Source organism: Typha angustifolia, chromosome 2 (assembly GCF_048772165.1).
Source record: "Typha angustifolia cultivar Huaian chromosome 2, ASM4877216v1, whole genome shotgun sequence".
Taxonomy (NCBI): Eukaryota; Viridiplantae; Streptophyta; class Magnoliopsida; order Poales; family Typhaceae; genus Typha; species Typha angustifolia.
In genome coordinates, this window is record NC_133240.1 from 8,380,762 (window position 1) to 8,406,939 (window position 26,178).

At 38.6% G+C, this 26,178-nt stretch overlaps 5 protein-coding genes across 8 annotated transcripts; 3 read left to right on the top strand and 2 right to left on the bottom strand.

The window, feature by feature from the left end:
* Positions 1-253: 253 nt before the first annotated feature.
* On the top strand, positions 254-1,166 carry LOC140775154 (gibberellin-regulated protein 1-like). The gene is made up of 3 exons (XM_073118425.1): positions 254-481; positions 559-586; positions 845-1,166. The coding sequence occupies exons 1-3, from the start codon at positions 380-382 to the stop codon at positions 1,024-1,026; spliced, it is 312 nt and encodes a 103-aa protein (XP_072974526.1). The 5' UTR covers positions 254-379; the 3' UTR covers positions 1,027-1,166.
* A 2,838-nt stretch (positions 1,167-4,004) lies between these two features.
* On the top strand, positions 4,005-6,480 carry LOC140777666 (2-methylpropanoate--CoA ligase CCL4-like). The gene is made up of 3 exons (XM_073121939.1): positions 4,005-4,276; positions 4,720-5,788; positions 5,892-6,480. The coding sequence occupies exons 1-3, from the start codon at positions 4,079-4,081 to the stop codon at positions 6,284-6,286; spliced, it is 1,662 nt and encodes a 553-aa protein (XP_072978040.1). The 5' UTR covers positions 4,005-4,078; the 3' UTR covers positions 6,287-6,480.
* A 298-nt stretch (positions 6,481-6,778) lies between these two features.
* LOC140777672 (probable metal-nicotianamine transporter YSL8) lies at positions 6,779-10,258 on the top strand. The gene is made up of 7 exons (XM_073121954.1): positions 6,779-7,183; positions 7,668-7,831; positions 8,183-8,280; positions 8,392-8,526; positions 8,645-8,834; positions 9,039-9,710; positions 9,790-10,258. The coding sequence occupies exons 1-7, from the start codon at positions 6,832-6,834 to the stop codon at positions 10,219-10,221; spliced, it is 2,043 nt and encodes a 680-aa protein (XP_072978055.1). The 5' UTR covers positions 6,779-6,831; the 3' UTR covers positions 10,222-10,258.
* An 831-nt stretch (positions 10,259-11,089) lies between these two features.
* On the bottom strand, positions 11,090-13,973 carry LOC140773815 (endoglucanase 13). Its single transcript, XM_073116574.1, has 10 exons — positions 13,764-13,973; positions 13,368-13,580; positions 13,069-13,269; positions 12,832-12,921; positions 12,583-12,747; positions 12,366-12,489; positions 12,120-12,283; positions 11,689-12,022; positions 11,549-11,599; positions 11,090-11,445 (listed from the first exon to the last, which is right to left on the bottom strand). Exons 1-10 carry the CDS (start codon positions 13,971-13,973, stop codon positions 11,159-11,161), a joined length of 1,839 nt encoding a protein of 612 aa, XP_072972675.1. The 3' UTR covers positions 11,090-11,158.
* Positions 13,974-16,327: 2,354 nt separating this feature from the next.
* Positions 16,328-24,393, bottom strand: LOC140768465 (uncharacterized). Of its 4 annotated transcripts, XM_073108747.1 has the most exons (7): positions 24,142-24,387; positions 22,503-22,628; positions 22,346-22,389; positions 18,575-21,598; positions 17,594-17,698; positions 17,293-17,467; positions 16,328-16,803 (listed from the first exon to the last, which is right to left on the bottom strand). In XM_073108747.1, exons 2-7 carry the CDS (start codon positions 22,614-22,616, stop codon positions 16,591-16,593), a joined length of 3,675 nt encoding a protein of 1,224 aa, XP_072964848.1. In that variant the 5' UTR covers positions 22,617-22,628; positions 24,142-24,387; the 3' UTR covers positions 16,328-16,590. The 4 variants fall into 4 exon arrangements, 3 of the variants coding, with proteins under 3 accessions (XP_072964848.1, XP_072964863.1, XP_072964856.1); XM_073108762.1 differs by lacking the exon at positions 24,142-24,387 and having other exon boundaries at positions 18,575-21,491; positions 22,503-22,577; XM_073108755.1 differs by lacking the exon at positions 24,142-24,387 and having other exon boundaries at positions 18,575-21,635; positions 22,503-22,577.
* Between the last annotated feature and the right edge of the window lie 1,785 nt (positions 24,394-26,178).

Genomic DNA, 26,178 nt, shown 5'->3' on the forward strand with positions numbered 1-26,178 from the left:
AACACAACCAATACAAAAGGTGTGCTCTATTCTACTACCCCCCAAGGCCCCAACTCCAAAGCAAGAAGCTTCGTGAGTCCACCAGCTATGCTCTTAGCTGTAACCCATTCCAATGGCGATCATCATCCATATATATATATATATATATATATATATATATATATATATATATATATGTATATATATAAAATAAAGCTATGAAGCTTATCTACATAATCCTTTTGAGTTGTATATAAAAACGTAAAACGTTACCTCTTCTTGAATGCTCTACTCACGAGCTAGTCACTAGTAGTATCGATCTCTTCTTCCACTCTCCCTCTCTCTCGTTCGTTATATATACAGAGAACGCACACACCTTCTTCCTCTATTAGATAGAATCATGGCTTCTTCTTCTCGAGCTCTTCTTACTTCTCTCCTCCTCTTCCTCCTCCTCGCCATTTCCCTCGTAGAATCTCGCAGAGTGATGTTCAATACCCAAATGGTAATTAGCCAAACGCTTTGCTATAAAATCTTTGTTTCTGTTCTTAGGATCTAACTAATGGAGTTTATTACTTGCAGTTAATGGATGGAGGATCCGCCAACATGGGTAAGCGTGATCATCTCACCCTAGTTTTCTTTTAATTATCATTAATACATTATCGTAATGACCGTAATACCCAATAGCAGCTGTTAGATTTAATATAACTTAGTGTGTTCTAGAGATAATAAATAAAAACGTAGGGTGTAATAATAATAATAATAGTAACAACTAAAATAAATGGTGTTTTCTACGTGTTTTCCTATTTTTTGGAAGTTTAAGGGGTTGAATTGCAAAAAGGGCAAACTAAGTTTGTGTCATTATCAGATTGCGGAGGGTCCTGCGCGGAAAGATGCAAGCTGTCGTCGAGGCCCAATCTTTGCAAGAGGGCTTGTGGGTCTTGTTGCAAAAAGTGCAGCTGCGTGCCACCTGGCACGTACGGGAACTACGAGATGTGCCCTTGCTATGCTGCCATTACTACAAGAGGAGGACAAAGGAAATGCCCTTGAAAGAGACTTCGAGACTTTAGAGAGAGTTTCATATGTATATTTGCTTTGCTTTGCCTTGTTACTACTCTTTAGTACGATCTGTGCTAAGTTATGCAGGTGTATGTTTTTCTTTTAAAATAAAAGACTAAAAATTTAAATAATTTTTAAAATTATTAATTAGATTTTTAATATGGTAATAACCAACACAAGACAATCAATTTTAATCCAGACATTAGCGAAGTTTCTTTCTGCTATGCTACTCGATCCTTCCTTGATTGCAATGGCTTTAGCAATCAACCCAGATTTGTAAGGAAGCAACGAGCACCAGACTGTGATGATGGACGTGTGTCAGTCAATTGATTACACTATAATGCAATTAAGACAATTATATGTACAAAATTAATACGTTGGCGTATGTCTAGACTATGCAGACAGGAACAAGCTTGTAATTAATTTTAAACTTAGCCTCATCTTAAGCAGGCTCGGTAAAGCTCAAAACTAAACAATTAATATTATAGAATATATAATATATATAATTAATATGAGCTTTTAGATTAAGATCTAAATGCTCCTATTATTACTATATTAGTTCTTAGTTTCCTACTCCGTAAGATAAGAAATTGAAAACTGGAACCTAAAACCTAATTTCACGAATTTAGCATGAACTTCTAATTAAGTTTGAATTAATTTAGAGTGAAACCTTGTCAAAGCTTGGCTTGATTGCGCCCGCACTATACCCAACACTATAAGGCGACGGTAGAAATGTTTCAATTCATAATAGGCCATAAGTTCTAAGTGTTCATGAACATAAATTAGTTCGTAAAAAAAAATATAATAATAGACTACATATGTGTAATAATAAAAATACAAATAGAAGACAAGAGGCTAATATTTATCTTTCGGTAGCAGTTAGTTTGCAGTGTTTTTCCAAACAATAAGGTCCAGGAAGAAGGCCTCAAAATGTGTGAATAATGGTTAGTAGGTTATGAGATGTAATTATCCACATTATCTAATTAGACAACTCCTAATTTCATCTGCACCCAAGAGCACAAGTGCTACAGTTATTACTTCTTAAACGTAGTAGACAGCCAGACTGAGATTGAGATGATTGACCATTCAAGAAAGGTGACTAAAAGTTTGCAAGAAAAGTCTCAAATCTGAGTAACTAGAGATAGACAACTTAAGTTGCCCAAGTCATAGATAGATGTACAACTTTTCGTTGCAAAGACTCGTGTCTTTGGATCTATTTGCAAATCTATACTACCTCTCTTACCTGACATTTTTGAAAGTCATGGTAAAAGCCCACCAACGACGAAAGAATGGGACTCAATTGCAAGAAAAATGCTCCGCTCTCTCAATAGCCACGTTTAAAGCAATGGTGCCAACTCTCTGTATTCTTTAGTTTTCGTTTTCTTTTCTTTTCTTTGACTGATGATGATGTATTGCTGGTCTCATTTGACTATTTATATTTCATAAAATTTTCAAATAACATCCTATAAATTAGTAATTTTATAATTCGCACCCTATCTTTAATAAGTTATTTATAATTTATTCTCTTTTTTACTATAAATTTTAATCGTCTACAACTTTAACCTAGCATCAGCCGATAAAATAAAAATAAATTCCTTCTAAGTAAAATACATCTCGTTTGACTTTAAAATTAGATCACTTTAATCGTAAAATAATATTAATTGTTTAGTTATTCAAAATAATAAATAAGTATTAAATAATAAATCGTCTATAGAGTATGAAAGATAATAAATACAAAATATAAGATGCTTTTTTAAAATTTATAAATTTCTATTTTATCTATTTATCCAATCATATCAGTGAAAATGATCAATATTTCTCTGTCAAAAACCGTGGAATTTATTATTATTATTCTAAGAATGCATGCTGATGGTTGTTGGAGACTTTTGTACGATGTTTATTTGTATGGTTGTGATTGAAATTCTTTTATCACGTCTCATTGAAAATTAAATTATTTTTTAACTAAATTAATTAGAATATATTGCTAAACATTATCTGTTTCACTACAGCCGTTAGTCGGGCACCAATAAATTCAGAGTTCTATTTAAAAAGAGTAAATGCTATCTTATATATAAAATATTAATTTAATTAATAATCTATCAGTATTTTATCTTAAAAAATTAAATAACCGGTAACAAAATTAACATTTAATTTTATTAACTTATGAATATAATCATTGAACTTATTAGTATTTTTTATATAAAAATAAAACATTGATTTTATTAATAGCTACAGTAAACTAGACATCTTTAATATTAGGTATAGAATCGATCGATTTCCATACACAAAAAGAAAGTCAGAGATAGTTTGATCGTAAACTCTTAATAATACGAGTAGAATTCACGTTTCTTTTCCGAGTCGTCTTACGTCGAAACGCATGCGTTGAAAAGTACATAAAATGGAGTATTATCACATCTCTGGTCAACCTTATCGATTAGGAGCCTACCTGGATCACCATTTCTCTTGAAAGATATCGTTCTTAATCGATTATAAATTTTTCTTGGGTTAATTATGAGAAAACAAACTTATTTTTTTACATCCAATGTAGATTTAAATCTAGAGGTTAATTTTTTTAATCAACTGTTAATAGATTAAATTAACTACAGGTGCAAAATAATCTGAACACCATTAGCTCAAATAGAAATATTTTTAAATTAAATTAATATTAAGATGCAGGGATTAAATAATAATATTATTGGTAGGATATCAACGACAATAAAGATAACAAAAATGTCTACATATAGAGTTAAGGTAGTAGTTGAAGACCACCGGCGTCATAACGGTCTCGGTGGAGACCAAATGTCTACTGATAGCAATAAACTAATCTGCAAACCACGTCTGAGAGAAGCTTCGTTCTCAGATTAATTACTATTTTCCCAACGCTTTTACCGGCGATTATTTTTCTAAGTTCAAAGTCCAACGTACTAACTCTTCTATAAAGCCCATGCAATCCTCCTCTTTCCTCTCCAGGAGTACTCTAATAACAAAGAGAATTAAAGGGGAGGGGGAAGAAGAAGAAGAAGAAGAAGAAGAAGAGAAAACTATGGATATGCTCGGAGCTAACCCGGCCAACAGCAGCCCTCTTACTCCTCTCGCCTTCCTCGAGCGCACCGCCGCCGTCTATGGTGACTGTCCCTCGGTAGTCTACAACAGCACCGTCTTCACCTGGTCGGAAACCTACCGCCGTTGCCTTCGCCTCGCATCGGCCCTCGTCTCCCTCGGCATTTCCCGCCGCGATGTGGTAATTAATATATGCATTAAGGGAATTTTGTCGATGACCATCTGCATTTTAGACATATTGCACAAAGCTACTTTAGATATTATTTGTTTTTGCAAAACTGCCCCTATATTATGGGGTTTTTACAGTTCGAACTCTACTTCTCGCTTTTTTCGAAAACAGCTCCGACCTTTTTAACTAAAATATTTAAAAAGACTTTGAGTACAGAAATAGTTTATTTTATTTAAACTAATATTTCTAAAATTTTAACAGTAAACATAATAGAGAATAATAGAATATGTTTGAAACAATGATTATACGCTAGTAGCCTAGTGGTGATGAGAGATAGTGACTTGCAAATAAATACACCTGAAAGAGGAGGAGCTAATTTGTAAATATGCAGATCAAGATTTGGGGGGTGATTATTTTGCAAAACAGACCACGGTCTAATACGTTATAATATACAGGTGTCTGTGATGGCCCCGAACGTCCCGGCCCTGTACGAGATGCACTTCGGCGTGCCGATGAGCGGTGCCGTCCTCAACACCATCAACACCCGCCTCGATGCCCGCACCGTCTCCGTCATCCTCCGCCACGGCGGCTCCAAGCTCGTCTTCGTCGACGTCCAACTCCTCCCCCTCTTCCGAGAAGCCCTCCGCCTCCTCCCCGCCTCCCACCCCCGCCCCCGAGTCATCCCCATCGAAGACCCCTCTTTAGATAATCCCAACCTCTCCCTCCCCTCCTCCTCCCTCACTTACGAGAACCTCCTCCAAACGGGCGACCCGGCGTTCACCTGGATCCGACCCATCAGCGAGTGGGACCCCATCGTGTTAAACTACACCTCGGGCACCACGTCAGCCCCCAAGGGCGTCGTTCATTGCCACCGTGGCATATTCGTCGTCACCGTCGACTCCCTCATCGACTGGCCAATGCCGAAGAAGCCAGTGTATCTATGGACGCTCCCCATGTTCCACACTAACGGCTGGAGCTTCCCTTGGGGTGTCGCCGCCGTAGGCGGCACCAACGTTTGCCTCCGCCGCATCGACGCCGGCATCGTTTACGAGGCGATCAGCCAACACAAGGTCACGCACATGTGCGGCGCGCCGGTGGTGCTCAACATGCTCGCCAACGCGCCGGAGTCGGTGAGGAAGCCTCTCCCGGGACGGGTGAGTATTCTCACCGCCGGCGCCCCGCCGCCTGCGGCGGTGCTCTTCCGCACCGAGGCAATCGGGTTTGATGTCAGTCATGGGTATGGGCTGACGGAGACCGGCGGAATATCGACGTCTTGCGCGTGGAAGGGGGAGTGGGACCGGTTGCCGGCCACGGAGCGCGCCCGGCTTAAGGCAAGGCAGGGGGTGCGGACGCCGCTGATGACGGAGATCGATGTGGTCGACGGCGAAACGGGGAAGGGAGTTAAGAGGGATGGTGTCACCATGGGGGAGATCGTTCTCCGTGGGGCGCCGATCATGTTAGGTTATCTTAATGACGAGAAGGGGACGAAGGCGGCGATCAGGGACGACGGCTGGTTCTACACAGGTAATAATAATAAATTAAAAAGACTATTTTTTAGCTCGCTGCGGTATCATAATCTAGATAAAATTCTTAAACTGATAGAGAATATGGTGTAAATCATTTACAGGCGATGTGGGAGTGATGCACCCTGACGGGTACCTGGAGATCAGAGACCGGTCGAAGGACGTGATCATAAGCGGCGGCGAGAACATCAGCAGCGTGGAAGTCGAGGCGGTGCTCTACGGGCACCCGTTGGTGAACGAGGCGGCGGTGGTGGCGCGGCCGGACGAGTACTGGGGCGAGACGCCGTGCGCGTTCGCGAGCTTAAAGGAAGGGGTGGCGGAGGCGCCGACGGAGGCGGAGGTGATCGGGTGGTGCCGCGAGCGGATGCCGCACTACATGGTGCCGAAGACGGTGGTGTTCAAGCCGGAATTGCCGAAGACGTCGACGGGGAAGATACAAAAGTACGTGCTCCGGAACTTGGCCAAGAACATGGGTCCGGCCATGAAGAGCCGGATGTGAAAGATTGCAACACGTCTTCATGTATGTGTTCATAAGTGCCTCTTTTGAGTTGGAGTGCCACATCATCGTTTGTTGATTTTAATATTCAATAAAGTTGTCGTCTGAGGTAACTTTGTTTTAACTGGTGTAATATTAGTTTCTTTTTGGCAATCTCTATACGAGTCTGGAGAAAATAGCATCTCGGTTGGCACTGGCGACCATCTTCTCCGTTAACTAATTATTAGTTACAAAACGAACCTTTTATAGAATTTCCCCCATGTCAACAGTAAATTCAGAGATAAACCCTCCAAAAATAAATAAATAAACAACAAATATAATACCCAATATTAAACAAAACAAAGTCCGAAGACCAAGTCAACCCCTGCATCACGGATCACCGTCTATCACATGAATCTCCCACATCAAAAACATAGCTCTACTAAATAAACCTCCTCTTGTAACGAAGTAAACCGACCCATCTCTGTCTCTTTCTCTCTATCCCTCTCCATTTATATAAAGGAATCGCCTCATTGCCTCCTTGGCCTCCGTTGGGAGAAGTGGTGGGTATGGACAGCACCGGTGAACGAGAGGGGAGGAAGCGGAGCCTCGACGAGCTATCCTTGGAGCAGCTTTTCGAGAGCAAGGGGGTGCCCAAATGGAGAGAGCAGCTCACCGTCCGGTCATTCGTCGTCAGCCTCGCGCTCGGGTTCTTCTTGACCTTCATCGCCATGAAGCTTAATCTCACCACCGGTATCATCCCCTCCCTCAACGTCTCCGCGGGCCTACTCGGCTTCTTCTTGGTCAAGACCTACACGAAGGTTCTGGAGAAGGCCGGGATGCTTAAGCAACCCTTCACCCGCCAGGAGAATACCGTCATCCAGACCAGCGTCGTCGCCTGCTCCGGCATCGCTTTCAGTGGTAAAATTTTGATACTTTTTGGTTGGCTATAGATTTAAAGTAGGGTTTAATGGTAATCGGAACTAAATAGCAAACGGGTAATTTTAAATTTTTATATACGTTGCCTAATTTGCTCAAATTTGCATGTTAAATTGAAAAATTTTATTCCATATCATTGATTGAGAATTGAGGTATCTGATAACTCACCGACTTATGTGTTTTTAAAGCTTAACTTAAGTTGTTAGAGAATTCTAGTTTTATGTTTTATATCTAACACTCTTTTTTGGGCTTAGAGATATTTTGATATGAACTTGAAATATAGTACTTTTAAACGGCAATTAGGTTCTGGCAAAATCTGAAGTGAGGATATCTATTCTGATACCATGGTAAATCATCAATTGCACTAAAACTTGAACTTTTAGAGTTATCAGGGAGTTAATAATATCATGTAAACAAAATTTAGTTTTAATCCGTTCAATTTTTCTCAGAATTCTTATATGATCAGGTGGCTTTGGGAGTTATCTACTTGGGATGAGCAAGGAAGTAGCCGTTGATTTTGACCAAGCCGATGATGTAGTTAATGTCAAAGAGCCATCTCTAGGTTGGATGATTGCTTTCCTTTTCCTAGTCAGCTTTCTTGGCTTGTGCTCTGTTGTGCCTTTGAGGAAGGTAAACTTACATCATCAATTCGCTTTATGTATCATTGCTCTGTTCCAGAATTACAAAATGCCAATTCTTATGGGCTTAGTCTTCACCGTATATTTTTGGTTATATATGTTTTAATATCATGAGTAATATTCTGTTTAGGGAACCCAAGAGACTATTTTCCGCAAGAGTTTTGCAATGCATCTGAGTAGGGTTTTAGAAGTAGAAACACAATTTTGCGCATTGTATCGTGGTTCTTCTGGACACAGCCAATTTGTCGAACCGCGTAAAATCTGTGTGCATTTTGTTATATTTTAGTCGGCTGGCCGCTAGATTGCTGAATTCTGAAACAATTCTAATTATTTTGTTTCTTAGATCATGATCATCGGGTACAAGCTAACGTATCCAAGTGGGACGGCTACTGCTCACCTGATCAACAGCTTCCATACGCCTCAGGGAGCCATCCTTGCAAAGCAAGAAAACTTTTTACTTTGTTCTTGTAGTTAATGTTGAATAGTATTTTGGAGTTGTGATTTTTAACTACAATTTCCTTTTTTCTTTTCTTTATCTGTGGTTAATTCTAGACAACAGGTCTCTCTTCTTTTCAAATCCTTTACTGCTAGCTTTCTATGGTCTTTCTTCCAATGGTTCTACACTGCAGGAAAGGACTGTGGGTTCACTGCCTTCCCCACTTTTGGACTCAAAGCATATGAGAACAAGTAAGGGCATGAGCACCAATGCATCACCATCTAAGTAACTTTTGAAATTCATATAATAATAAAAATCCATTCTGCTAAATTATCTTTGATTGATTTCCACCCAAAATATATCCTGCAGGTTTTATTTCGATTTCTCAGCAACATATGTGGGTATGGGAATGATCTGCCCTTACATGATAAACATTTCTCTGCTACTTGGTTCTCTCATCTCTTGGGGGATCCTCTGGCCTTACATCAGTAGCAAGAAAGGATTTTGGTATGATGCTGCTCTCTCTGACAGCAGCTTGCATGGCCTCACTGGATACAAGGTAACCTGCCCATTTATTCTTCACTGTTTTCAGAATAAAACACTCAAAATAAGGCTACCATTATCGATCAACTTAAGTTTTGATAGTAGTTAGTGAGAAAGAGTAAGAGATCATCGGTTTGTGTCCTGATAGATGTATCTGTTAATAAGTACAAAAAGGTTTTAGAATAATTAGTAAGCTAATAATAATTTGTTATGTGAACAGGTGTTCATATCCATATCGATGATCCTCGGCGACGGCCTCTTCCACTTCCTGGAAGTCCTCTTCCGAAGCACCTACGACATGTACAACAAGCAGCGTGAAACTGTCGTGCCGTTCTCCTCCGAACAATGCTTTCCCGACCACCCCGCCATCAGCTTCGACGACCGCCGCCGCACCAATGTTTTCCTCAAGGACCAGATCCCGAACTCGATAGCCTTCATCGGTTACATCCTTCTCGCTGTCATCTCCATCATCGTCGTCCCCTTCTTCTTCCCCCAGCTCAGGTTCTACCACATCGTCGTGGCCTACCTCATCGCCCCTCTCCTCGCCTTCTGCAACTCCTACGGCTGCGGCCTCACCGACTGGTCCCTGGCCAGCAGCTACGCCAAGCTCGCCATCTTCATCTTCGGCGCATGGGCCGGCATCGGCAGTGGCGGCGTCGTCGCCGGACTCGCCGCGTGCGGGGTCACCATGGGCATCGTGTCGACGGCGTCGGACCTCATGCAGGACTTCAAGACGGGGTACCTCACCCTAGCCTCCCCGAGATCCATGTTCGTCAGCCAGATCATCGGCACCGCCATGGGTTGCGTGATCAGCCCCGTCGTGTTCTGGATCTTCTACAAGGCGTATCCCGTCGGAGATGCCGATTCAGAGTATCCCGCTCCCTACGCCAAGGTTAAATCCACTCATTATAAATATTTAACGTTAACTAACAGTTGAAATAATTTAACTAACAATGCATACCATATTTCAGGTCTACCGAGGGATTGCGCTATTAGGAGTCGAAGGCTTCGCATCTCTCCCGAAGCACTGCCTCAGCTTCTGCCTCGTCTTCTTCCTCTCCGCCTTCAGCATCTGTGCGCTGAGAGAGGTGGCGAAGTACAAGGACTGGCGGATTCAGAACTACGTGCCGAGTGCAATGGGCATGGCGGTGCCCTTCTACTCGGGCTCCTACTTCGCCATCGATATGTGCGTGGGGAGCTTGGTGTTGTTTGCGTGGGAGAAGGTGAACAAGCGGCAAGCCGACCTTTACGCGCCGGCGGTGGCGTCGGGGATGATATGCGGGGACGGCATCTGGTCGCTGCCGTCGTCGCTGCTGGCGTTGGGGAAGGTGCAGCCGCCCATTTGTATGAAGTTCTTGCCCCGGCTTAACGATGCTAATTTGGACACGTACTCGAGGGGCTGAAGTAGCGTGGCTGTTTAGGTTTGCTGGAGTACTTGGGTGGCTGCAATGGGAGTATATATATATGTATAGTTGATTTGATGATTTGCTTTTGAAGGAAAGAAATCATAATGTAAATATTTTGTCACTTACCAAATTGTAACTGTTAATCAATTATTAATTGAACTGTAAAAAAAACTTAATTATTTATTGCGAATTTATACGGTTACAATTTTCTCTTAAAGAGTAAACAATAATCAGTTTTCTTTTTATAAGGGCTAAAAATGAATTACTTATTTTTTAGATGAACTCAAAGCTGTGGGATAGAAAAATGTATCGGGTAACGTTCCGCCTTTTAGAGTGAAGCAACCGCGAAAGCGGGGTTCTATAAAGCGGAAGCAAGAATGTCGGCTTGAGTAACACAAATATTAGTGAGAATCCAATGCCCTGAAAACCCAAGGATACTTCGCAAGGTTCGTGGGCACAGATGTTGAGTTTGGGCCTAATATAATTCTACTAGATGGCTACATACTCAATTATTAATTAACTATTTTTAATTAACCCTTATATCACTGGATTTTTAAAAGACATCCTAATTCTCAACCAAGAAAGAAAGAAAAAATAAAGTATAAACTGAAATAAATACATAAAATAGAGTGCAAAATGAAAATGTCTGTATAATATACAGAAAGTCTCTTTTAACCCATGAGTTCTTCTTTAAGAAGAAATTTAACTCATAAAACTACAGTCAAACACACAAGAGCTCAAAACTCAAAAAGACTCAAAAGATGATACTTAACCAAATCATATTTCTTACAGAATACAAGGGAAATATGTTCCAATATACCAAGTGAAACAGAATCTCTCTTGATACGGAATCTCTCATAACAAATCAAAAAAAAAAGAAGAGGAAATAAATCTCCAATATTTAAACATCCAATCTCCACCATTGCTCACTGACTCAGTGGTAGGTAACAACTGAAACCTTAGCTTGAGGTCCACCCTGGATATAGACAAAGGTGAACTGCGAGCCTGGATTCAAGACTTTGAGCCATGGAGGGAACTCATACATATCCTTCTCTACTGCATTGAGGCCCCATAGAGGTCCTGAGAGCTCTTTAATTTTCAATTTAAGGTATGTAATTGGCTTGCCGCAGATGTTCTTGCCGGTCACCACGTGGCGGTAGTACTCCGTGCCGTTGGCCTTCCACGTGTCGCTTATCGAGTGGACGAATTCAACAGCTTCATCTGAAAAGTGTTTCAGAACAGAACAGTTGCATAACTATATATACATATATATATATATATATATATATCAAAGACGACGTTGATCAAGTTTGACATCACTCACCACTTGGTGGTGAAGATTTTGATGACTGATAAGAGGGAGGAGGAGAATTGCCTGCAGAGAATTTTAACACTCTATTGAGTAATTACAAGATTGAATTAGAACACAAAACGCTGACTGTTATGCAGAAAAAAATCCTTCACCTGAACCTTCTGCAAGGCAGCCCAATCTTGCCAAAAGTCCCACAAGAGGAGCATTCCCAACCAGAGTCGGCTCGGTGTGCTGATAGTTCCGGCGGTCGTCGACGAACACATCGTTTGCGTCTGGGCCTCCGACGAGGGCTCCAAGGATGACGTTCGGGTCGGCGTTCGGACTGTCGTACCACTTCTCGAATCCTTCGATGCATCCGACCTTGGAAGGGAGGCTAGAAATGGATGGAATCGAAGCACCTCTGTGGTGTACACGAGTAGGAAAGCTTCCTCCATAACCAACCAAGTAGCTCATGGACTTAGGATTGTTGCCAAGAATGTAGTCAGCCTGATTTGTTTTTTCAGAATTATAAAGACAATCAGTAAGTAAATAGCATTCATGCAAATGTGAATTCAGAGGACTTTTAATTGTTGAAGTAGCACACCTGAGATTGTGCGAATTTTAGGATATCTGAAGGTTGAACTTGGCCATCTGGGCAATTGAGCTGACCATTTAATGGGGCTAAGTAATCAGAGTAGACAGACATAAGGAATGCAGCAGAGGTCACATACTGCATGTTGTTCCAATCATCAAAATACAAAAGACCCCCTGTGATCGACCATGCATTAGTATCAACTTTCAAATTTAAGTTTGGGTAACAGAAAGGCAAGCTCGACATAGATTTGGTAACCTGGAGTCATCTTGACATTGTTGCCACTGTTCTTCTGAAGACATGCGCAGAGGAAGAACTCGGCTTTCGCCTGATACTGCTTGAGAATCGCGGAGTAGGATTCGCTTCCGCCCTGCAGAAGTACCTGAAGGCAAGCAGTTCCAATTCAGAACTGTCATCAAGTTGCAAAGGGAATGCAAACTCATGGACTAATTTATGCAATTCACACATGTACTACCTTTGTGAGGAGGACTTGCAAGCCTGCATATTTGTTGTCCCAGGAGAACTCTGTGACAGCCCACCCAGTTCCACCAAAGGACGCAGCATTCTCAGTTACATAGTTCAAGTAGTACTGGTCATTGGTTGCTTGAAACAACCAAGCAGCAGCCCATAACAACTCATCCTACATACAAACAAAAATTTCATCACAAAAGTGCAACAAATCAAGCTATAAAAGACACAGAAATCTCAGTTTGAGTTCTCTTACATTGTAGCCACTTGCAGAAGGGTAGAACTTCTTAACACATTGCAGCGATTCGTCGTACCGACCCCGGAATGTGTCAGCGAAGGTGAACAACTATAACAAACATTAAATTTAGTCTCTTTGCATGCATACATCAATATGTGAATGCTACTGTTAGCTCACCGATTACTCTTAAAAGTTTAATACGTTCTAACAACATCTACAACTATTAGTATAACTTAAGGTCATGAAAGTCTTAACCTGTTTTGCGTGCAAGAGGAGCAACTTGGAGTAGAAAGAATCATAAGGCCCAAAAGCTCTTGAAGCTGCAGCAAGAGCAGCAGCAGTCTCTCCGGCGACATCCGAGCCGGGTTGGTCGGGGCTAATCTTGAAGGCGGTCCTCGGCGTCGTCATGTCTTCTGCCCTCTCCCAGCATAGGTGATCACTATCCCCATCTCCAACCTTTTAACAAAGACCATGAGAAGTATCAAACTAAGAGGTGATAGATTGGAGAAGAAAAGTATTGGAAAAAACATTGATGAATTCGATTATATAATTACCTGCACCCAGAGGACATTAGGTTCTCTGTGAGCTCTGATGAAGTAGTCAGTTCCCCAGCGGATTGCGTCCAAGGTGTACTTGAGCTGGTTGGAAGTGGAAAGCTCCGTCTCGAATTCGATCACGCTCCATGAGAGCATCGTCACGGCGAAGGCCATCGGCAATCCGAACTTGACGTGATCACCGGCGTCGTAGTAGCCTCCTACCAAGTTCACCTGCAGGAGAAGATTTTTAATGCCGTTGATATCCTTCAGATTACCTTTTGAACTTGTATACATTTAAACCTTAGTAATTTGGTACACAAAAAGATATATATGAATACCCTTAGTAACTTTTGAGGGGAAAATAGCTAAATAATAGATTTAAGAAGGGCGTACATGAAAGATAAAGACCCTTACCCTTTGCTCGAAACCATCGGTGAGAGCGGAGTCGCCGCGCCATTTGACGCGCTGATCGTCGGGAAGCTTCCCGGATCTCTGGGCCTCAAAGAACAGAAGACTCTTCTCCAAGGCGTCCTTGTAGTCGAACGCGCCGGCCTCGATGGCCGAGCCGATGAGCACGAGAAGCAGTGCGGCTGCTAAGGTGGCTGACTTGGTTGACCTCGCCATGGCTCTACCTTTACTTGCTTCTCCGAATCCGATGCTGAAACTAAGCTTGGCCGATGTCTTTTATAAGAGCTGGGATCGATGAGGTGTAGAGAGACGAGGAAGATGGCGGGCACGTTCGTAGTCGTTAAATTTAGAGCCATGCACGTCGAGAGGATTAAAGAAGGGGAGAAGAAGAATATGTAGGATGATCTAATAGAATGTTTATATATATATAGTATCAGGAATGCACGAATTTTAATGGTTGGTGGGCATCACATATGTCAACGACCGACCTGGGGCTTTAATTTGCTTTATTTTAGTAGTAATTTTCTAAACGTTACATTTAGACTGTATTAAAGATTAAATACTTAAATTTAAAATACAAAGAGGTAGACTTAAAACCGAGCAAGGGAATCAATTGTAATTTGCCGTATAACTTTCCTCACATGCTTATGGAGAAATTAATTCTACCATAAATTGCTGACTAATGCGGGTAGGCAAAGGATTCTCAAGTGTATAAGGATTATCTCATAGAGAGGGGGTTGTGTAGGTTTTCATTCTCCGAGCTTTTATTAATTGTAGTGATTAATCCATAAATTTACCTTTATTTCCTTTAAAATTAACACGATTTTTTACTTTAAAAACAAATTTAAGTAGTTGCTATATTCCCCAAGCGTAACATCTAAGCATTCAGCTGTTATTGATTGAGTCTTTGACTAAAATGAGTCTCATTAAAAAAATATTTGTCATTATGTTGTATCCATTGGAGTAATCACCGTAAGAGAGCTTGTTTTAGTGAGTCCGGTTGCTAAGTTGCTATCGCTCACTTGTAGAATAAGAGTAAAATAGTATAAGTATTCTAATATTTAATGCTAGAAGAAGAGAGCTAATATTAATATAAGCTATTATAATGTTTAGTTCAATACTAGTATAAGGAATAATAATTATATTTGATATGATATAAAGTTAATATTACAGTATTGAAGAATAATGGGTTTGTATTAGGAATTGGTGATATACCAAATGATAAAAATACTCTTGTGTATATGTTAAAGTAGTAGGGGTATATGTTAAAATAGTAGTACTAAATAGTATTTTTCTAAAGTATTATTATTTTTTTATTAAAACTGTGGACCTAAAATACTTTATATACTTATGCACTGTAGGGTAATGTAAAATTATAAGTCCACACTGTGGGAAAATAACTTTGTACTCTTTATATAAAATAATCATGCACTAGATAAAAAGGCACTACGGGTTAATATAATATTATAAACTTGCACTGTGGTGTAACACAAAATTATAAGCCTGCACTATAGTGTAATGCAAAGCTATAAACCCACACTTAATATAAAATAATCATATACTAAAAGAAATAAAATAGGCATTGCGGGTTAATATAAGGTTATAAGCTTGTACCACAGTGTAATACAGGGTTATAAAGCCACACTGCGTTGTATTGTGAGGTTATAAGTTCGCATTGTGAAAAAAAGTATGCAGACTTAATATTTTTTATTTTTATTTTTGTAGAATTTACTAGTTCAAAAAAAATCTTAATGTAGATAAAATAACTAATATTTAAAAGAAGAGATAGATGAGAGAGAAAACATAAATACAAATGATTTAATAGAAAAGATAGTAGAGAGAGAGAATCTCAACCGTAGTTGAGATGATGTATAATTAAATATTATCTAATCTAAGAACAAAATAATAATTATAAATTATTATTAAATTAATTTTTCAAAATTATATGAAATAAAGAGAGAATTTTGAAAAACTATACTAAAATAAGGTAAGATATTTAGTTACAACACTAAAATAAAAAAATTTATTTTAAAATAAACTTATTCTTATTCTAAAAGTGAACATATGCTTAGTGTTTTATGATAAAGAGGCCGTAAGATTAACTCCAACAACCGCTCAATTTTTAAGAGCCTAATTTTATTATTACCAAGAAATTTTTAAAAAATTAGTACAAATAGCTCAAATCCGACCTAAAATTTTTATTAGGTTCATTGAAATCCATCCAAATTCACCCCAAATTAATTAAAGTCCCGCCAACCTAATGATTCCAAACGAAACTCCAAATGAAATGAATTCCACAGATTTGGGGTTTCAAACAAGGTGTAAAGGTCTATTCAGCTGGGATCGTCGACTAGGTCAAAGTATTACAATAAAAAAATCGAATGATGAGTTAAGTTCTACACTAACTTCCTCTCCTGGTTCTTATTTCTTCACCGCAGAGATCATGGTGTCACCTAGAACTTGAACGGCTAAGAGAAACTTCAACTAAGAATATATATGAATGCAATGCTTATACCAAGAGAGTGATCATCCTTATCCTGTGTCAGTGAACGCAGAGCAAAAACAAGAGGTAGAGGATTACAATTACTCAATAAACTACGCAAATAGCCTGCACATCAGTTATTAGAGATTAAGACGGATATGTATGAAGACAATCCATGTACAGGTAATATACAAACAAAGAAAGCAAGTCAAGAACTTAAACTTCCTGATGCAGGTTAAATTCTTTTTCTCAATAGGGTAAAACTTAGGAACTTGGGTTAGTCTATTCTCACTCTAGAGTTGCTACCAAAACTAAAACCTGCTGGAAATTTGAAGTGCAGAAATAGACCCTCTAGCGACTTCGAGAAAGGAAGAACTCATAATCTCCATGCTGGTTCGCAGACCTCTGATTGCCCTTGGAAATTACAGCCCTAGACATCACCGATGCAGTTCGCTGAAGTGTCCTCAACCTCTCTTTAAGAATTTTAGAGGGATTGCTATATGGGGTGTCTTCTGATGGAACTGACTTAAAATACGAGTCCTTCAAGTGAAACCACCACTCTCCCTGTAAAAAGGATCATATCTTGGAATTAGTACTAGAAAACAATTGGTCAAGAAGATATTACGGCAAAATATAGATTACTTTACCAAGAAACCTCACTCGAAATAAAAAGCTTGGAGGACAAAATATAGTCTATTCTATGTGAGAAAAATCAAGATGTACCAATGCAAGAAAATTGGGAAGAGAAAAGATGGGAGTCTTAACTGCACCTTGCTGGTTTCCAATCTAGCAATAATTTTCTTTGCCGTAAATTTAGCAAAAGCATGAAGTCCATGATGATTGACACTGGAAGACAGAAAGACACACCTACCTATGTAAATGCTGCTGGTTACAACATATAGTCATAACTCCAGTGCAGAAAGTGACCTAACTAACCAGTTGCGACATATTATTCTTGTGTGTTTGTTCATATAAGCACAGTGGTGATGACTATATGGTCCAAAAAAATAAGCTATGTTGAATTCATTCTGACAAAACTGCAAATCCTAGTACCTTGTCATTGTAACTCTGTAGACCTATAACTGGAGAAACTATAGGAGCCAGCCCACCAGCCATATCCAACGAGCCACCACGATGAACCAAATTGCCAAGAGAATGATAGGTCAAAAATGCAGCACGAAAATTGCCATCAGGTATACGACAAATAGGATACCATGCAACAGAAAACCTGGAATTAAGCAGAAATGGTACATTACATATGACCAAACTAAAATCATCTAGCAAAAATTTGGAGACAAAAAGTGTAAAGGTGTGGGGTGATAATAAAGCAAATACTCATAGAATACAAACAAACCAGGAAGCAGGATGAAGATCATGCAAGTTCTTGGCTTCCAAGTTGTTCGGGTCTCCAAATATTTGGCTGTTTGACGATTTCACACAGCTAACCAGCTGTTTTATCCTATGATAGATAACAGAAACATTATGATAAGGCAAAAGTTATCAGAAGTAATCTTATCAAGAAAATTGTGCTACTAGTCCCCAGATAGAAGTTTAAGTAAAAGAGAACTCCATGCATTATCCGTTACTAGAAAACTGCCAGGCAACCAGAACAAAAGGATGTTTAAGCAACAAACGAAAAGCATACAGGGCCCCTACTTATCTTTGCCAAGCAAGACGCTTTTCATAAACCATTAAATTATCAATTAACTGGTTATCCCTTACAGGTTTTTACAGCATTCTTGTAACATACCACACAGTAAGATAGCTAACAGAAGGTTTTCAAAGGGTGTAGAAACTAATAATGTTATCTAAGAATCATTTGGCTAAATGTAATGGAATTATAAAACATTAAGCATGTTTTAAGAGCACAATGCAAGAAAATAGTACAGAAATGAATCCTGTATATTCTTTTCCCTCTGAGCTTTTCCTTCCTAGTTGTTCTATTTACCACTAGAATGGTTTGAACATAATATTGTACTTACTAGATGCACACATAAACTGGAGACCTCTCATCCAGGAACCACTAGTGGTTCACACTTAAAAAATGACAAGTGAAATGTACTTCGAATACTATTTGTTCACCTTCAGACCACTTTAGCTAAACATGTATGCTAGGTGAATGTTGTCAACCTTAACAACTTGAAAAGATTATACTGGGCAACTCACATAAAGAAAAGTAGTTGAGTATCTATTCTGTCTCCTGAAGGGTAACCAGAAGCAAAGAAAAATTATCCTTGGGAGACCATGAAACAAAGTTCTCCGAAGAGGCTCACAAATATCAAGAAAACAAAAGAAAACAAAGAAACCAAAACAACAAATAAATAGAAGGACTAACTTTTCATATAATGGACGTCGCCAAGGAGGTTGTTCAGTTTCAAAATACTCAAAAAGGAGTTCGCCATCACCTCTTCTGACCAATTTATCATCCCTTACAGAAGAAGAGAGTTCTAACAAGTTTGCATCTTTCTGTTTGAAAGGCTTGGGCAGTAGGATTGACAAGATAGGAAGAGAAGGCAAAGGAGAAGTATTTGATGCCTTGTCCACCCCCACCTCTCCATTGATGATGTTGCAGCTTGTACTTTTGGATTGCCCAAATAATTGGACTGCCGATAGATAAGGTACAAAATATGAAGTGAATTCAGAACGCCTATTCTGCATCCTTTTCAGATTACTGTAATCCTGTGCCTTTACTTCCAAACCGTAGCAACCAGGTTCTTCATACCACTGCCAGATGCTCTTAAGGGAGATATTAGGAATCTGATGAGAACATAGTGAGTCGCCAATTAGCTCTTCTGGTAAGCAGATGTTGCAACTTTTAGTGCAAAGAGAATGACCAATAACTGGAGATGCAGAATAAAGAAATCTCTCAAAGTCAGCAATCCAACAGCCAGTGACTAGCTTAAGACATTCTACTTCAATTTGCACTTTGTAAGCATCATTAACAGCTTCTGTTATCTTATTTAAATCAGTCTCAGATCCAATAGAGTCATAATCTTTCACAGTAGCAGTCCTGCTCTCAGACACAGCAGGCACACTATCAAACAGTTTAGCTGGAAAAGTTTGCGTTTTCACATTAATGTCTGATTCCGCATCTGCAGGAAGTGACATATGTACAGATTCAGAACTAAGGCCGGAGATTAGCAACCCACTACCAGTAGAAGGAAGAACATATGGAGTGTTCGATCCCAAACCTTCCAACTCCTCATTATTTGGAATAAGGTTATCATGAAAAGAATGATCTATTGAAGACTGCAAGCTATCAAAATGACCCATATCAGAAACTAATGAATCTTTCTTTCCTATAGGGATCCATCTCTGCATTTTAGGTCCAGCACTAGAGTCCAATCTACTACATTCTGTAAGAGCTTTCGTTTCCAACTTCATGCATTGGTTATCTTCAATTTCTGTAAGGAAAAGATCTCCCTGCCCATAATTTGCATCCTCAAAATTACTGCAAGCAGACTTTGTTCTGACATCTGTATGACCATAAGAATCCTGTTCAGCTGTCAACCTGCCTGGCTCATAGCATGCTGAATGTGTACTTAAATCATATCCCACACTACAAAATTCATCTGCTGTCTTCTGACTGTCATTTTGTGCTTTGTGCTTTACCTCTGATTGATTATTGTCAGCATTGTTAGTTGGTTTGAACAAAAAATTTTGAGAACTAGGTGACAACAATTCATTGCTGGGGTGTCTAGGATGACTCACAGATGGCAAAATTTGCAAAGCTTCTTTTTGCAGAACATGATTCTTGGAAGCTCTTGTTATGTTGTTTTTAGCAGTATAAGATCCCTTTCTGGACTGGTGAGCGGCCTGCTTAGAAGCTGAACTTGATTTCGTTTTGACATCATTTATTTGGCATCGAGTAATGGATTTGGGTGGAATTTCATATGAATCAAATTTAGTATTTGCTGCATTCCTTGAATTAACCACTTCATCTGAAGAGGAAATTTTGCATGTCTTTCCACTCTGACTTTGTTTCAACCTTACTGATGGATTGGATCTCACTCTTGCTTTGGATTCTTTTAGTGCATTCTCATCCTGAGGAGATGTAACAATGACATTCCTTGACTTATGAATGCACTCCTCAACATCATCCTTTTGAACCTTTTGCCAGTATGAATGGCCATTATCTTTTTCAGTATGACCATGTATACTTCCACTATTAAATCTATTTGATCCATTTGAACTCCCACTACCTGATGTTCTTCTATTTCGTCTACCTCTCTTTCCAGAAATAACAGGATGGAAGTCATTGCTGCTACAAGCCTCATTGCTGCATTGTGCTCTTTCAGGACCATCATAGATGTCGGACACATCCTTTGACAAATGAGCACTGCCCACAAAGCAGTCACTTGACACATCAGTGTGACTATCATGTATATTAACCGTTGGAGTATGATAATTCTTTGAGTCTGTGACCATCCCACATTCTAAAGGATTATCTCCAGAATCACTCCTGACAAGTAACTGTGTCTCAGTATCATCACTACAGCTTCCACTGATGACACTTTTCCAATCATCTACTGGAGCTTGAATAGCAGGCGGTGCATTATCCAAGTAATGGGCATTGTTACAGCTGGATTGTTCACCCTGAGATGAAGTAGTTGGTTCAGACTCATCCATCTCATCACTGTAAGATGTGCACGAGAAGAATAGATTTGAATCAATTTGTTCACCAATATCTTGGCAATCAGCTTTTTCTACAGAACTATCTTTTACTAAAGGTCTAGGAGAAGATTCCTCCTCGGAGAATTTATTAATAGCATGCTCAGGTGAACATGTCAAATGACTGCTGTCAGAGATCTCAAAAGTAGAAGTACCATCAGTGCTCTCTTCACATTGAGTCTCTAGTCCAGCAGAATCTTTTCTGAATGCAGTTCTCCTGTATTGTTTCCCTTTCTTCTTCCCTTTTTTTCTTGGGCTCCGTTTCACAGTCTTGCCTGCCTTGGGGACACTGTTAACTAGGAAATCTGAACCAACTGCAGTTGAATTATCACAAACCGCTGAAGAATTGTCTGTTACCAAGAAACTAGAAATGGACGTACTTGAGGAGCTCTTAACAGGTTTGGTCCAGTTTTTACTTTCTTGAGATTGCCCTATCCTGCCTCCAAAAGAACAGCAGTTCAAAAACATTTTGGCGGGCTCTGTATTTTGGAACAGACTGGCTTTCTGTTCATCAGGCAGATCAAAATGAAAAATGATAGTTGATTGTGGAGATAATGACTCGAGACCATCCATGTCCCCTCCTGATGTCAGACGGTTTCTTGCATTAGCCCCTTGCAGTGGTGGTAAAAAGGGAACCAGTTTCCAGCGTGCATCAGGATCAAGGGCAAAGAATGTGAAAATAACACACCTGACATACAAGTAGGTATCTTTGATGCACTGGTTCCCTAAAGAAGGAAATAATAAATGCGTGCAGGGAAAATAACATAGACATGGGCTCCTGCACTAATGGGCTACATGCAGAAAGAATCATAATAATCTGACAATATGCAGATGCTATCTGATTTACTCAAAGAAAAAAGCTTTAGCACAGTTGCATTGCATTAGCTGAAAGGAGCATATATATTAAATAGGCTATTTTCTGCTTGGAATAAAATGCAGTACAATTGCTCATTTAGATCAATTTAATGGTTCGAGGAAAACATGTTAGGCCTTGTTTGGTTTGAGGCTAAACTCTGAACTCGATTAGTTCATTTTATTTCTTAATTTTGATTTTTTGGAGAGTAAACTAAATTAGATATGAAAAGGATAAAAAAAGATGTTTAGTTACTAAATCAATTTAGGAGTTTCTGAACCAGTTCAGTGAGTGTCTCTTAACTCAAAATAAACGAGACCTTAAGTTCTAAATTGCTACTGGTTGTTTGTGTCCGATATAGATTTAACCCCTAATATGATAATATTCTGTAGGTAGTAAGTGTTTTTGGTTTAGTTGGGGTTGCTGTGAATGTCTTTGTTTTGATTGGTACATTGGTTGCTTTATAATCGCCGGTATGGTGATTATGGCAATTGTTTCAATGAAACATGGCAATAGCCTTTTGTCCAAAAAAAATGAAAAGGTCTGAGGAAAAATGCAACTAATAACCTATAACAGAAGTACCTCTGTTCAGAATTCCTTGAGCCAAGTTCACGTATTTGATTACCCTGATTAAAAATATATGCATACAAAGTTAGTAACTTTTGCAAAAGGAGAGCAGAGAGGCCACTATTCACCAATACGCAAGAAAAGAAGAGGCTAGTAAATATAAAACTATTACCTTTGATAAGAATTGTTTATTGTTCTGATATAATGATCTTTTAAGCATTAAGCGCTTTCTCCTATCTGCAACCATCTCAACATTGCTACCGGTCCTTCCATGGTCACACGGCATCTTATGTACAGCCTGTTAAGAATAAGCCAATTAGTATGTTTACAAATTGATGAGGGAAAGGGGATGTTAAAGATGTTGCTATAATAGTTAACATTAACAGGACACTATTCTATTTATCTCTATGCAGTATCAGCACTAAAGAGCAAAGTGCGACATCCTGCTTCACTCCAAGGATGCGAAGTGCCAAAAGGAACTGATTATTCAAAATGCTGCATTTAGATTCCTCATTTTCTCCACAGTTAACTGTCCTTCATCATGGACATATTTCTTCATTGGATAACTTGAGATTTTCGAGGAATTCTAAAAGTAAATACCAAAAGTAAAACTATAGAAGTACTGAAGCATCATCTTGACATACTCTTACTGTTGCAAGTACTAATTTTCCCAATCCACAAGGCAAGTTATAGCTTATGCTCTAGTTGCGATATTAAGAGTTTTGATTCTGGCAGCATGGGAATATGTCCTAAAATGGTAATGTAATTGCATTTTGCTAATTCATAATGGTTAAGAACAGAAGAATTATTGTCCATCACTTTTTCTTCTTCCGGTAAAGTTGTTTTATAAAAGATGATTTTGCACGACAGGACAAATTTATGATCTTGTAACATATGAGGATCGTAAAGAAATTTTCTATCAACACGATCTCATCAACCGTGACTGCGAAAAAATTGTAACATGAGAAACACACCATAATTCCAGAATCTCTTAGCATTTTGGCAACTATCAACCACTAATAATAAGGAAATCCCGATAAGAACAGGAAACTCCAAAAGTGGCATGGCATCATACCAAATCAAGATTCGAGCAACTTCTAGACCCGCAATATCGTATGATTCATCATCCACAATTTGAATAACTTGAATCGATTAGATGATGATAAAAATAAAATAAAATAAAACAACCCAAGAGGAAATATTCAACCTATTAAGAAAAAAAGTCGACAGGCACTATTCCTCGGATTGAAATTCACAACATGCACTCAAGATGACATCAAAAATGCGGTCTAAAGCCTATTTTTCTAACCAGACCTTTGACCGGATGAAGCCCCATCGTCTTAAAAATTAAAATAAGAACCACACCGAACAGCAATTAAAATAAGAACCAGACCGAAGAGCAATTCAGCGGAATATTTTTCTAAAACAAATTAAAGATCGTACCTCATAATTCTCTTTAACTAACAGAAATCAAGTCAAACTCTTCTAACGCGAAACAAAATATACTAATAATTACAACAAAAATACTAATCAAACAAAAGACGCTTCGATTCCAATCGGAAGAAAACCACACAAACACCGCCCCTAATTGGGGCTAGGAATTTTACTAAAAACGGCAGCGATGATCGATCGGAACTCGTTAGCTTGGAAGACGAGAGGAGTCCACCCGATGGAAGCCAAACAAAAACCCGCACTAAGAATAGCGGCCGCTCTGGATCGCGGATGTCTCGGATAAACCCACGAATACACAGATAGATAGATAGATATATCTTTGGGTGGGGGGGGGGGGGGGGGGAAGAAAGGGAGGCGACCTGGAAGCGAAAGGAAGGAGCGGCCCTCCGAAAACTGCGCTATTCTCTTCCCGGATAATCTTATCCCAGTTTATTATTCTTATCGGCGATCGGGCGAATAGTCGGGAAAACCGAGAGAGATAGAGAGAGCGCAAGGGAGTGATGGAGAATAGACTGAATAGTCGGGGAGGTTGGATATTTATACGATGGCTATTCGCAAACACTGGGGAAAAAGGACTATTTGGAACCGGTAGGTTGGTGGCATTGGGGAATGGGAATAAAGCGAGTCGGATAATAAAGTAAGAAAGACGGATAGCGATGGAGCCGAGAATAAATAGAAACTGTGAATCTGCGATGCCATTGCTGGAGCTCCGAAATACCCCTGGTGTAGGTGCTGGGGAAGTTATTGGGTGCTCGTTTCTAGTGCGGACATCCCGCATAATTATTTTATGCGGAGTGGTGTGTGTTGGTTCTGTTCGTTCATGTATACAAGGAAATTTTTATGTACTTTCTTCTTTTATGCTTACAAAATTTATTATCGCCATTATTTAATACTCTTTGGATAGAGATGAGTCAGAAAATGACAGAAAATAACTTTCTCTCCGTATTATTTAAATAAAAATAAATTTATTTCGTTTGATTTAATATCCATAAGATTAATAAATTAATTTTATATAAATATATGTTATTTAATACTTTAAATATTATACATCATTTGTTGTAAGAATTTCTTACATTTCTCAGTATGACAATCCTAAAGGATCAAGTAAGTAAATGATATAATAGAATGTTAAAATATAAAAAGATGATGAGTTGTTAATAGTATCTCATGACTTGTGTTTGATTCCCGTTTAAATTTTTTTAATAAAATCCCAAAAAATTAAGTAAATAATATAATAGAATATATGCATATTTAGAATATTAAATTATAAATTTGATTTATGTTTTCTCTTCTCTTCCATTCTCTGTCTTTGTTTCTATTTTTGGAGAGAGAAAATATTGGTAGGTAGAAGTTCTTTTTCTCTCTTCAGACTTCTCCTCTTTTGTCTATCCAAACACATTGTAAAGAATATTATTTTAAGACTTGCCTTGAGTTAATTTCCTTCATGTTGGATATATAATATGATGTGATGAATAGGAAGTAGCATATGATAAAATCTCGTGTATCTTTATAAATTATATCTTATAAGGATTAATCATATATGAATCATATATTGTCGGCATTAACATCTAATAGATATGGACGGTAATTTACTTAACAAAATAGAACACAAATGTATTTATATTTTTTTAGAGAAACGAAAACTTAATAGTGCCCCAGTTAAAATAGTATTGTTAGGATTTAAAATCAGAATTACTAGTAAAAATGTAAGCAGTTAGCATTGAAAAATAGTATAATTATTATGATATTCTTCAAAATATCAAAATTATTGTGCTCTTTTAAAAAATATTATATGTTAATTTTAACTAATTATAATTAAAAATTATGCACAACGAAATATATTTTATTCTATTAAACTTTATTGATAAAATATGTGTTCATTAACTTTTATATAATTTGTTAAACAGATTCGGTTGAAAATTAATATTAATAATAATTCTGAAAAAATCAAAAGATTTTAATAGCAATTCTAATATTTTAAAAATTATAGCAGCAATTATGATATTTGAAAGTTGTCAGTGGCGATTATGTAAAAATCCCCCAAAGAATGCTTCATAGTGACTGACTACTTGCAAGACAAAAATTGCCTATGCGACTCGGTAGTCTATGCGAGCAAATAGATCCCTGCAGAACTCGGGTCGGATCCAAATTAAATCCATCTTTATGACCAAAACCCGAATCCGAGAATTATGAAATGCTAAAATTGATGAACAAGTTCAATGGAATAAGTACTCCGTTATTCCTTACAAACTCGGACAAAAGTGGATCATAATTTAGAAATGAATAATCGTGTCGGATAAGACTGTAAATCTTCGTTATTTTAGATAGAACAGGATTATTATATAATATAATTTATCAAAAACATCATAGTTTATTATGTAAATATTTATTATTCA

Excerpts from the sequence above, each read along its gene's own strand:
- LOC140775154 (XM_073118425.1), top strand. The coding sequence starts at position 380 with ATGGCTTCTTCTTCTCGAGCTCTTCTTACTTCTCTCCTCCTCTTCCTC. Across the intron at positions 482-558 it reads TGATGTTCAATACCCAAATG|TTAATGGATGGAGGATCCGC; the intron begins GTAATTAGCCAA and ends TATTACTTGCAG. Across the intron at positions 587-844 it reads TGGAGGATCCGCCAACATGG|ATTGCGGAGGGTCCTGCGCG; the intron begins GTAAGCGTGATC and ends TGTCATTATCAG.
- LOC140777666 (XM_073121939.1), top strand. The coding sequence starts at position 4,079 with ATGGATATGCTCGGAGCTAACCCGGCCAACAGCAGCCCTCTTACTCCT. Across the intron at positions 4,277-4,719 it reads GCATTTCCCGCCGCGATGTG|GTGTCTGTGATGGCCCCGAA; the intron begins GTAATTAATATA and ends TATAATATACAG. Across the intron at positions 5,789-5,891 it reads CGACGGCTGGTTCTACACAG|GCGATGTGGGAGTGATGCAC; the intron begins GTAATAATAATA and ends AATCATTTACAG.
- LOC140777672 (XM_073121954.1), top strand. The coding sequence starts at position 6,832 with ATGGACAGCACCGGTGAACGAGAGGGGAGGAAGCGGAGCCTCGACGAG. Across the intron at positions 7,184-7,667 it reads CTCCGGCATCGCTTTCAGTG|GTGGCTTTGGGAGTTATCTA; the intron begins GTAAAATTTTGA and ends TTATATGATCAG. Across the intron at positions 8,527-8,644 it reads CTCAAAGCATATGAGAACAA|GTTTTATTTCGATTTCTCAG; the intron begins GTAAGGGCATGA and ends TATATCCTGCAG.
- LOC140773815 (XM_073116574.1), bottom strand. The coding sequence starts at position 13,973 with ATGGCGAGGTCAACCAAGTCAGCCACCTTAGCAGCCGCACTGCTTCTC. Across the intron at positions 13,270-13,367 it reads CTAATGTCCTCTGGGTGCAG|GTTGGAGATGGGGATAGTGA; the intron begins GTAATTATATAA and ends CTTTGTTAAAAG. Across the intron at positions 12,922-13,068 it reads TCCTCTTGCACGCAAAACAG|TTGTTCACCTTCGCTGACAC; the intron begins GTTAAGACTTTC and ends TGTTTGTTATAG.
- LOC140768465 (XM_073108747.1), bottom strand. The coding sequence starts at position 22,616 with ATGCCGTGTGACCATGGAAGGACCGGTAGCAATGTTGAGATGGTTGCA. Across the intron at positions 22,390-22,502 it reads ATAAACAATTCTTATCAAAG|GGTAATCAAATACGTGAACT; the intron begins GTAATAGTTTTA and ends ATTTTTAATCAG. Across the intron at positions 16,804-17,292 it reads TACAGAGTTACAATGACAAG|GGAGAGTGGTGGTTTCACTT; the intron begins GTACTAGGATTT and ends TCCTTTTTACAG.